This window comes from Callospermophilus lateralis, chromosome 9 (genome assembly GCF_048772815.1).
Source record: "Callospermophilus lateralis isolate mCalLat2 chromosome 9, mCalLat2.hap1, whole genome shotgun sequence".
In the NCBI taxonomy this organism is placed as follows: Eukaryota; Metazoa; Chordata; class Mammalia; order Rodentia; family Sciuridae; genus Callospermophilus; species Callospermophilus lateralis.
In genome coordinates this window covers 33,980,610-33,992,358 of record NC_135313.1, presented here as the reverse complement: position 1 = coordinate 33,992,358, position 11,749 = coordinate 33,980,610, and the positions used below count along the sequence as shown (strand labels likewise).

The 11,749-nt window shown below is 38.0% G+C and overlaps 1 protein-coding gene across 3 annotated transcripts; it reads right to left on the bottom strand.

Moving 5' to 3' along the window:
• Positions 1 to 2,779: 2,779 nt before the first annotated feature.
• Clk1 (CDC like kinase 1) lies at positions 2,780 to 11,749 on the bottom strand. Of its 3 annotated transcripts, XM_076866563.2 has the most exons (13): positions 11,607 to 11,749; positions 10,349 to 10,509; positions 9,847 to 10,075; positions 8,763 to 8,853; positions 8,292 to 8,358; positions 6,822 to 6,938; positions 6,570 to 6,736; positions 5,954 to 6,048; positions 5,731 to 5,860; positions 4,056 to 4,138; positions 3,636 to 3,715; positions 3,307 to 3,397; positions 2,780 to 3,124 (listed from the first exon to the last, which is right to left on the bottom strand). In XM_076866563.2, the coding sequence occupies exons 2-13, from the start codon at positions 10,507 to 10,509 to the stop codon at positions 2,981 to 2,983; spliced, it is 1,455 nt and encodes a 484-aa protein (XP_076722678.1). In that variant the 5' UTR covers positions 11,607 to 11,749; the 3' UTR covers positions 2,780 to 2,980. The 3 variants fall into 3 exon arrangements, with proteins under 3 accessions (XP_076722678.1, XP_076722679.1, XP_076722680.1); XM_076866564.2 differs by lacking the exons at positions 8,763 to 8,853; positions 9,847 to 10,075; positions 11,607 to 11,749 and having other exon boundaries at positions 10,349 to 10,456; XM_076866565.2 differs by lacking the exons at positions 8,763 to 8,853; positions 10,349 to 10,509; positions 11,607 to 11,749 and having other exon boundaries at positions 9,847 to 9,868.

Below are 11,749 nucleotides of genomic sequence, written 5' to 3'. Positions count from 1 at the left end.
TGTGCGGGGTTTTCCCAAACTCAGTTCTCTGGGTGTTGTCATGGCCACAGCCCAATTATGCCAGGTCAGTGTGGTAGGTGGTTGGAAAGCCAAAGTGCCTGGACACAGTGAGCGAGACATGACATTGGGGCAGATCAGTGACTTCCAAGAAGAGTTCCGTAGCAACAGGCTGAGCAGATGGCACCTTCAACCTTCACGGTGTTTCACCAAGCACTGCCTCCTCTCATGGTGTTAGTTGGGTAGTGGCCAGCTAGATAAGTGGCACATACCCTTTTTCACAGTGCCCTCCATTCCACATCAGGCCCCAAAGAAGGGTTTTACAATAGGCTGCAGAAGCAGTGACTTCATCAGCATTAGCTTGCTTGTATGACCAACATTCCAAGGAGTAACTGTCCAGATGTAATCAGTAAAACAGCTTTCTTCAGATAACACTAACTTGCTCTGGTTTTCAGCATGTACAAAAGAAAGCCAGTGTCTTTCAAGGTAATATGTATCTGCCATGTGGTGACACAAAGCATAGCTGTAATCACAGCCATTTGGAGGCTGAGGCAGTAGGATCACAATTTCAAGGTCAATCTGGGTAATTTAGTGAGACCAATCTCCAGTATTTGCATACGTATCTAGACTTTCTGGCCTAGGTTTGCTCTCATTTTCCCTCTGGCTAGGGTTTTTTTGGCCAAAAAAGGGGGCACTCAGGGACATTTTTCCCCCTTTTTAACTTATTGTCCCCCTCTTTAGAATTGAGACAGGTGTTCTAAAACTCAAAATACAATCCTTATACTACCTGGAGTTAGCATCAGATCTCCACAGGTTAAGGATTCAGTTTCACAAGACTCAGTCCCCACTCAAATGACAATCACACATCTTTGTTGTTTTGGGTTTATGTGTGATTGATAGGCATCAAATCCCCTTATATGTATGCCAGGCAAGTGCCCTACCACTGATCTATCCAGCAGTTTTTAAATTGTATTATGAGAAGGTCCCAAACTACATTGCCTAGGCTGGCCTCCAACTTGAGGTCTTCCTATCTCAGCCTCCCAAACACCTGGATTACAGGTCTGCACCACCAACACTAGCTGGTGTCTGGTTATTTATTTAGTGGTGTTGGGGATTGAACCCAGGGCCTTATGCATGCAAGGCAAGCACTCTACCAACTGAGCTACATTCCCAGTCCTTTCTCAGATTATTTTTAACTGACCAGTTACATGTCATTTATTGGCTTGTAGTTCTCATGTCTCCCTCTTCAAGTTTGATAATTTTGTAGAGCAGCACACAGGATTCAGGAAAACAGTTTACTTACTAGATTACCAGTTTATCATAAAATAGCCAGGTGCGATGACACATACCCACAATCCCAGTGGCTCCAGAGGCTCCAGAGGCTGGGGCAAAATTCAACAACTCAACCAGGCTTGTCTCTAAAAGGACTGGAGATGTGGCTCAGTGGTTAAGCACTCATGGGTTCAATCTGCTGTACCAAAAACAAAACAAAAAACCCTAAACAAAGCAGATGCTCAAATGATGAGATGGAAGAACTACATAGAGCAAGGTCACATGGAATGGAAGGGACATGTTCCATTCAATATATCCTGAGATGGGGAAGTGGTACGAAATTTCCTACCCGTAACTTACATGGGTGGGTTTCCTGGTAAATAGCTCCTATACTCTGAGGCTTTTTAAGTCACCCTTACACTAACATAAAACTCAGGTGTGGTTCAAAGGTGCTTGTGATGAACAAAAAATGCTTGTTTCACCTGTTATCTCCCTTATTCCTCTTCACCTAGGAAATCTAAAGGGTCCAGTACCTGGCACAGAACTAGAGACAGACCAAATAAATCTTTTTGTCATTGTAATGCAATACCACAGTATCCCATTAGGGACAAGCATTCTAGACCAGCAGGGTGAGAATCAGTATTAACCTCAAACCATTTACATCAGTAGGGATGTTCCACCTCCATGTATTCATCTTCTTGTTTGTGATACTTGGGATTGAACCCAGGGTGCTCTACCACCAAGCTATACTCCCAGGCCATTTTGGGACAGGCTCGTGGTAAACAGCATCATGTATAAGATCTTGGGATATGCAAGATTGAAATGCCTCTGATATCATGACTTCACCTTCTAGAAAAGCATAAACAAGTAGAGGAAAGTATGTAGTGTTATGCACTTGAAATATTCATCAAAGGCTCACATCAAAGTCGTTTCTTGGCTTGGATGGTGACAGAACCTTTTAGAGGTAGGGCCCAGTAGATTTTAGGGCACTAGGGCTAGGCTCTCAAAAGGATTCTAAGGCAGGATGATGGTGCATGCCTATAATTATAGAGGCTCAGGAGGCTGAGGCAGGAGTTTCAAGGCCAATCTCAGCAACTTGAACCTGTCTCAAAACTTAAAGGATCAAGCATAAATAAAACCATAGACAAAATTCTGCTGTATTACAGTTACTTGATAATTAAGAGACCTGGCTGCAAAGGATCCTCGGGTTTCTTCTGTAATTCATTATTAATTCTGAAGGAAGTCAAGGGTCTTGACTTGATTTTGTGAAATCCTAAACTTGAACATGAAAGGAGAATGAACCCTCTTGGGTAATCATTGTGTCCTTTAATTTTGTTTCATGTGTACTAAGAGAAGGATGGCCTAAGTCCCAATTTTTACAATCCGTAAAAATGAAAATAAAGCTAAGTATTTCCAAAGACTCAAGGAAATAGCCAAGAAGAGAAATATTCATTCTTTAAAGTGACAAAGGTAGGAAGAAAAACAGTGCTAATAACAAACTAGATTCATGTGAATTTCATTAGCAGTTTATTCTGAATAAATCACTTTATAATTACTGGAAAATGTTACTTTACTTAGCCATGTAATTAACAAATCAAATTATCGAAACAAGATGTCAATACAAAAAACTTAAGAAATTTACAAAGCTGTACAAAATAATTTAATAAACTAGACTGATACAGTCTATAAGATCTCTTTGAGAGAGAGAAATTCATGTACTTTTTTTAAGTGGGTAAAAGAATGGGTGTTTTAAGGCTTCTTTGAGAGTAATTCTTTTGGCTGGATCATACTCCAACATTTTATGAATAAGGTCAAAGAGAAGCTCATGTTCAGCATCCTGAGAGAGCATGAATTCCTGAAAGGAAAAGAAAAATATATTCAACAGCCTTTTCCACTACCATTTATTTCATTTTTCCATCAAGAACTGGAGAGTGGAACACAAGGCCCTGGATATTCAGTACTAGCATCAAAATAAATCTAACAAAAAAGAGGGGGCATGTCAAGTTTTGGATCATTAAAGCAACATCCCAAACTTACCTTCAGAGGTTTGCAGCGCCTTGAAACATATCTGCCAGCAGAACTATGTTCATCCCAGTCTAATCGGTCATGATGGAAATATTTACGTTTCCTAAAAACGAGTCAAGATCAATTTATTATTTATGTTGATACTGAAACTTTAAAAACATCTAGCAAAGGTGATTGGTTCTACCATTTGCTACACTTTAGAAAGATCAACGCTTTTAAGAGGTTTAAAATGTAGCTTAGGTACAGAGTTATCCACTCCCCACGAAAGTCATCTATTACTTAACTGAAAATGCATTAGTGTGATTTGTTTCCCCGCTACCTCTTAATTAACTAAAACATACCTGGTTTTCTGTATCATATGTTTTGGTAGGGGTCCAAGAATCCTTTCCATCATTGCCAAGTGCTCCTTACTATCATGTGTCTTAAAAACAAAACAAAATATTGTTAACTATCTTTGCTTACACATTGTGCACTATTCTCATTTAACATCAGTGTTAATTTTCTGAGTCAGGACATGAGTAGAAGGTACAACAAAGATGAGTGCCTAAAAATACTTTTCAGTGACTCCATGGTGTGTTGTGTGTGTGTGAAAAACAACCTTGAATAACAACTTTCAATAGCTTGGCAATGACTTCCTCAAATGGACAGGGATAATCACTTATAAGATGATATAAATCACAAAATTATATATAAAACTTAAATTATTCTTATAAACAGGCACTCTTCTAGTGTAAAACTGCTGAAAAATCATTATAACTTACTGGAAATACTGTAAACCCAAGATAGTATTCAATAAGAATACATCCTATACTCCAGACATCACACGGTTGGGACCATCCTAGGGCTGCAAAACAAAGCACAATGTTAGGGGAGAAAAACTTATTTCTTAAAGACATTAAAAGTCAATTAATGAAGAATTGGTGTGAACATACAATGTATACAACCAGAGATATGAAAAATTGTGCTCTATATGTGTAATAAGAATTATAATGGGGCTGGAGATTTGGCTCAAGCAGTAGCGCGCTCGCCTGGCATGCGTGCGGCCCGGGTTCGATCCTCAGCACCACATACAAACAAAGATGTTGTATCCGCCAAGAACTAAAAAATAAATATTAAAATTCTCTCTCCCAAAAAAAAAAAAAAAAAGAAAAAAGAATTATAATGCATTCTACTATCATATGTAGTATAAAAAGTATTATTGGGAATTAAAATTTGCCTTCCTGTTTTTTGAGAAATATATAAAGGATTTCCATCATTCTGGGGGAAAAAAGTCAATTAATAACTGGGCATGGTGGCACACGCCTGTAATCCCATTGCTGAAATGGGAGAATCACAATTTCAAAGCCAGCCTCAGCAATGGCAAGGTGCTAAGCAACTCAGTGAGACCCCGTCTCTAAATATAAAATAGGGCTGGGGATGTGGCTCAGTGGTCAAATGCCCAGGTTCAGTCCCTGGTACCCAGTACCCCCACCCAAAAAAGTTATTAACAAGTTCAATACTCTCTTGAAAAAGAACACATACTGTGAACTAGAAGGAATTATATAAGGTTGGGCTTTGGAGGCACCTGGGTTCAAGTCAAGTGTCTTAACTTTGGGACCATTAAATTTATCAATTTTTTTTTCTGGGCCTCAACACCCTAACCTGTAAAACAGGAGCTAACTGAATCATGCAAAGAGACTAAACATACTGATTCTCTGGGATATAATGTGCATTAAAGAAACACATTTTTTAAAATTAATTTTTAAAGAAACACATTTTTAAGCCCTACCACATACAGTCCATGCAATGAATGATGATTCTGGTCAACAGTAAGCTGCAAAGATACTGGATTATAATGAAGATGGAAAATTCCTACCACGTAATAACATAGCTGTTCTAACATCAAGGCACAACTTGCTTTGCTCAAGTGTTATATAATTCTGGTGGAAACATTCATGTGCTGGCAGCTTTTTTAAAAGTGTAGCAAATTTATGATTCAAAACTTGGCAATGTTAACAACTATGTTACTGATTTATGGTTTAGCAACACCACAAAAATACATATTTGCTGTAAAGCAGTATGCAGTGTTTTGCTGACAGTAGTAGACTCATACACCTCCTATTTACTAAATCTCTTGATTGCATCATATTTTTTGCGCTTGATAATATACAGTTTGTGTGTAGAGTTCACCCCCAACACATTTCTCAGAACATGTTCTCATCATTTAGCAACACATGAATTCACTGCAAATGTGTAACCAATTCCAAAAGAGTTAAGCTACTTGTGCAAGTCTGAGAGCTACTGAGTCACAGAGCTTAAAATCCTTAGTGTATTTTGTAATACTGATTCTTTAAAAAAAGTTTTTTGAAAGTTCTATATTGAATAAGACCTAAAACTGAATTTTTACAACAGCTTCAAAATATACACATTTTCAGAGCATAATTAACAAGTACTAACCTAAAATAACTTCAGGTGCTCTATAATGTCTTGTAGATACCAATGTACTGTGATGTTCATCATCATAGGTTGCACTGCCAAAATCTACAACTTTAATATCTGGATTTATTAAGGTACGTTCATCACGTTTCTGAAAATCATAAAATGATAGTTATGAAGACAAAATAAAAAACAAACAAAAAAATTCACCCTAAACTATGAAGATTATACATTGAAAACTTACCATTTTGGGATTATATACCTCTGTGTAGTCAGACTGCACAAATAAGATGTTTTCAGGCTTTAAATCTGTGTGAGTCAATTTATTGCTGTGCAAAACTGAAAATGAAAAAGTTTTACTGTAACCTGATAATAAAATGAACAAAAACCTTGACCTCCCCAACTCCATAGTAAAAATCAGATGCATTTCCCACATGCTAGAAAAATTACCAGAGACTAAAAGGTACTACCCCACTTCTTAAAAAGTACCAACAGCACAAGGTTAATATTTTTAGGAAACAGTTAAATCAGTGATCAATATAAACTATGTTGGATAATATCATTTGTCAAATTAAACATATGCTATAGATTAACATCTTATAATCAAGTAAATCTTTACTACCTACCTACCCAATTCGCCCTCTCCTTCTATTTGATAGGATCTCATCTTACCCAAGCTGCCCCAAACTCCTGGACTCAAGTTAACCTCCTGCCTCTCAATCTTCCTACTTTACCCAGCTCTCCTTTTATTTTTAATTGACAAAAAACTGTACATGTTTAGCTCTTGTTTTTTAAAAATCCAGACCAGTCTGGCATTGGTCTCAAACTCACAGCTTTTGGAAGACAGGTCAAGAACTTACAATTCACAGACTTGCATATCTGATATGCCATCTTCCTGATATGATCCAGTCGAAATGGCAGAAAACCATTTTCCTTAATGAAATCATAAGTACTAAGTCCCAGTAGTTCAAACACAATGCAAATGTGACCATGATGCTCAAACCACTCCAACATCTGGACACAGCGGCTGTAACATATGAAAAAAAGCCTGAGTATACTTTGTGGTCCAAATCTGCCTTAGGCCATTTTCCAAGTTTTACTTTACTACTTACAAAGTACTGTTAGGGTCTGTTGTATTTAAGTGTTCCAGAACTTGAATTTCTGAGCGAGCAGCTTCACAATATCTATCCACATTTTTAACTATTTTTACTGCTACATGTCTACCTCCCCTGTTAAGAGAAAATAAATCTAAGTTAAAAAATGATAGACATGCTTCAAACCTCAAAGGGCACCAAAAAGGAAATAATAAAAGATACATGTGATGTTCAATTTCAGTTTTCTATTATTCTCTTTTAACTAGTTTTAATCTGACCTATTAAATTTTATTTTCTTAAACTTGTTGTTTAAGTACTCTATGATTCAATATAAGCAACTATGGTCTCTGAACATAGTAGAATTAGTAATGCCAATACATACTAAATGACACAAACTTCTTTCATGAGATCACCATTCAGGACCAACTAACAATAAGAAAAGCTCTAATTTAACAAGTATGCGGTGATAATGCCACCTTAACTTGTATTCCAACTAAGACTCAAAAGTATATAAAGCAGTTTCTTCCTAAAGAAACTCACTCACCTCTGTCAAATTTTGATTTGGCTAGGTTATCAATAAGTTAGGATAAAGTGGCATAGCAAAGAATGTTAGGTCTCAGAACACTACAAAGTCTCCTTAAACTCAAAAGCTCTGCCATTTAGAAGGGGGAAAATAAACCAAATAGGAAAAAGAAAAGCCAAAAGGAGGAGGAGGGGGAATATTACTGAGATGCTGGAAACTGAGCCCAGGCCTTGTGCATGCTAGGCAGGCACTCTACCGTTAAGCTACAATCCAGATGCCAAGAAAATAAATTTTAATCAGCAGTTTGAAGGACATATATAATAATTAAATAATTATGATCCTAATACAGAAGAGTTATCAGCTCAGTCCTGGCTGTTATCATAATGAATCATGGCACTTTCTAAAAATGGAGGCTTCTAGTAAACCAAATACCTTGAAAAGATTTGAGACAAAAAAAGTCCCAAAATTCTAATGTAAAACCAAAGCTGAGAAACACTATTATAAAAAGAGAAAAAGAGCAAAGAGGGGGAGCCATAACTATGCCTGGTAGGACAAACACATGAACACTTTTCAAAAACAAACTATGATCTCAGCCTGAACTGGAACCAAAAGCTGCATATATCCTTTTTTATTTTTAGTTGTTGATGGACCTTTATCTTATTCCTTTATATGTGGTGATGAGAATCAAACCCAGTGCCTCACACATGTAAAGCAAGTGCTCTACCACTGAGCCACAACAGCTCTGCATATACCTTTTTTTCTGGCGCTGAGGACTAAACCTAGGAACGCTATGCCAGCCCAGAAGCTGGATATAATACTAGCTACTTAAATACAACATAAATACAATATCTTTAGAAGTTTCTCATAAAAAAGCCAAGATACCCGAGCCCAAACAGCTTAATGATATAAAGTACTTTTCTATACTGGCAAGCTTCTCAAGTATAATCCCAGCACAGGAAACTTACGCTTTGTGATCGATACATTCCACAACTTTTCCAAAAGCCCCTTCACCTAAAGTATCAACAATTTCATCTAGGAGAGAGAAATGAATCTCAGTTACACCAAAAAGTGGAAACAAAGTACTTATCATAATAAATGCTATCAATGAAGATTATTCTAGTTCATGTTACTAATTTCCTTATTGCTAGATATTTATTGGTCAACACCACCAAAAAAATACAACTAGTTTTAGGTCTAATTTCATTGTTAGGCTAACTTCATTAACTTGATTTACTGCTCTGGAAGTTCTGCATAACATTAAATTTCTAAAGAAAGCAAAAACACAATCCCCCCCCACCAAAAGAAATGGAAAAACAAAATAAAAACAAGAAAATAGAGAAAGAAAAAAAAAAAAAAGATCTCCAAATCCCTGAAATCTTAATCTATATAGATTATGCTATCTGAAAAGTTAATAAGTGTTGAAAAATATTCTATACATCTTGCACTTAGTACGTCTCCACTCTGACAGATCAGGTGACCCTCCTCATCATCCTCTACACTCCTGGTTCTTTTCCTTCGGTGACTCTTCTGGAAACGTCAAGTGGGCGGCACCAAGATCATCCAGCCAATCAATATACCCGAGTGAATTCAGGGCAGAATACGAAATTCATTCAGCGGGGAGATATTCAGGCATTCAGATACACGCCAGGCCACAAACGGTTGGCAGGAGCAATTTCAAATTCAGTCCCCAGAAATTCACAGGGCACATAGTTTATGTTAACAGGAGAAAAACATGGCAAGGAACAGATTTTCAGATAAGATACTCAAAGTGGTAAGGCAACAAAACATAAATACAATTGTTTTTCTTAAAAAAAAAAAATGCTTAGTTGTAGCATTCACTGAAACACTGAAACATAATTTTAAGTTTCTAGTGTCCTAATTTAATGTTCCAAAATTGTAGGATGTAATATTTACTTGTTAAAGTAGACTGTGGCCAAATTAAGATTTCCTAGCTAATCTAAGAAAACAAATATAAGAACAGTAAATAAAACCAAAGTCCTAGTTTTGGGAAGAAAAAAGAATTGGTATACAAGGATAACACTACAGTATTTTAAATGTCATCTGAGCTATCACCAAATTAATACATAACCCATAAAGTTCAAATATTTTATAGTTTGTTTAATGAAAGCTTATAGAACATGCTTTGTTAGGACAAAAACGTACATCTAATCATCAATCATACAAAAATGTCCATTTTTTGTGATGTTTGAACTTATCAAGTCAAAGCAGAATTCTTGAAGTACTATAAAAAACCTTTCAGAATGTCTTGTTATTGCTTTTATGTTACCTTCACTATTTTCATTGAAATGACAATTAGAAGCCAACTAGTAAGTAAAATCTATTATTAGAGATTTAAACATACTGCTTTTCTGGAATTTTATCCAATGTACAAATAGAAATAATCCTCCAAGTTAAAGCTGAGATGGCTTTATCTTAAACAGAATTTTCTCAAACACAAATTCAAGTTTTCCTGTTCCACATGGGAAATAAAATTTCCAAATGTTTTAAAACAGCTCATACCCCATGTGAGTGATGATGTGAAGTACTGTGCTGAATCCTGTGTTTACTTTTATAACTACTTCTTCCACTTCTACCAGAGGACTTGCTACTATGGTTCTGATATCTGCTTTCATGATCTCGATGGCGATGTCCAAGTTCACATCCTTGACTGTAGTCATTTCTGTACTCATCAATATAGCGTCGACTATGATAATCTTTCTCATTTATAGATCTGCTTTCCATGTAATAGCTAGAAAAAAAATATATTTTCTATTTTCTGCCAACACTAACCTTTGTTAAATTCCTAGGTAGCTTTTATTTTGTGGTGCTCATGCATGCTACTGCAAGAACTCTCCCACTAGTTACAGCCCCAGACCTACAGTTACCTCCCCCCCTCCAAACACGCAACTTTACACATTAGAAGTCATCAAAAATCTCACTGGAAGCAGGAATGGTAACCACAAAGTAACACTAGTTTTATCACCATAAAAATGTGGTTTTTATATTCAGACACCCTTCTTACCTATCAGATGTTTTAGAGTGATTGTATTTGCAATGCTTGTTCTCTCGACCACTGCTATATGATCTCTTCTTTCTCTTATGACTGCTACTGCTTCTCCATTTTCCATAATCCCAGTCCTTTTCATCCCAGTCAGGACAGTAAGTTCTCTTCGAGTGTCTCATCTACATAAAAGACAAAATCATCCCAGTTAGATTGTATATAACATTGTAACTTTTTTTAAAAGAATATTTTTGGTTGTAATGGACACAGTGTATTTTATTTATTTATGTGGTGTTTGTTGAGAATGGAACCCAGGGCCTCAAACATGCTAGGCAAGGGTTCTATTACTGAGTCACAACCCCTGTCTTAACATCGTAACTTTTAACAGTACACAACTCTTTACAAATTCACTGTTGTTACAACCTTTTAATCAGAAATTGCTAATAAATTATTGCACTGTCCCATATTTTGAAGTTTGTGAACTTTACTCACAAGCATTCCGCATTGTCCATGTCATGCCCAGGGAGGCGTAGTAAGGGAATTTGAGGAAACCCAATTTAACTTTGCTAACATTTTACTCGTGTCTCCAGTACAAGTACACATGCAAGCCAAGTGAGGGGGCCCCTTTGAGCCCCCGCCAAAAAGTGTATGAACACATACACACACAAAAAAACCACATGTGTACATACACATAGTAACAGAAACGTACAAATAAACATGTTTACACATAAATACACAAACTGTGCACTCTATGCTTTTTCCTCCCTCGGGCTCCTAGTTCGGTTTCTCGGGCACCACTAAGGGTAGAGCGCCTTCTAAACTCGTACGAGTCAACCAGACTTGAGACTGCCTTATTCCACCAGGAGTCAACTATTTTTTTTCCCTCCATTTGCTATGGACACTTCCGCCCACAGCGGGGCGACCTAGGAACATTCTAGAATCTCAAGCGGCGCCTCCCAGGGACAGTGCTAGGCCTGGCCTCCACCCCGCCGCCATCTTAGGACTCGGGCGCAGGCACCGCAGGCCGGAGCTCGGCGGGCCGCCGCCCTACCGAGCTGACCCTGACAGGGCGCGCGGCAGACAAACACCGTCGCTACTCCCCGCAAACAGAAACTGGCAGCAAAGGGCTCGGTAGAGGGTACGAGCGCGCTGCCTTTATGGAGCTCTGGGGTGCGGGAATAGGAGGAAGCGAGCGGGAGAACGGGCAAACAAAAAGAGGGCAGCCCCCGACATACAAGGAGGACGCCTAGTACACTCCCTCCACCGCCTCGCGTCTCACCGTCCTGCTGGAGACTCTAAGCCGAAGGAGACGAAGCTTGCAACGCGACCTCCGGAAGACAGAGCTGATTGCGACGGGCACCGACCACAAAATGGAGCTGACAATCCCAGCGGCAGCCTTTGACCAAAAACACCGATGACGCG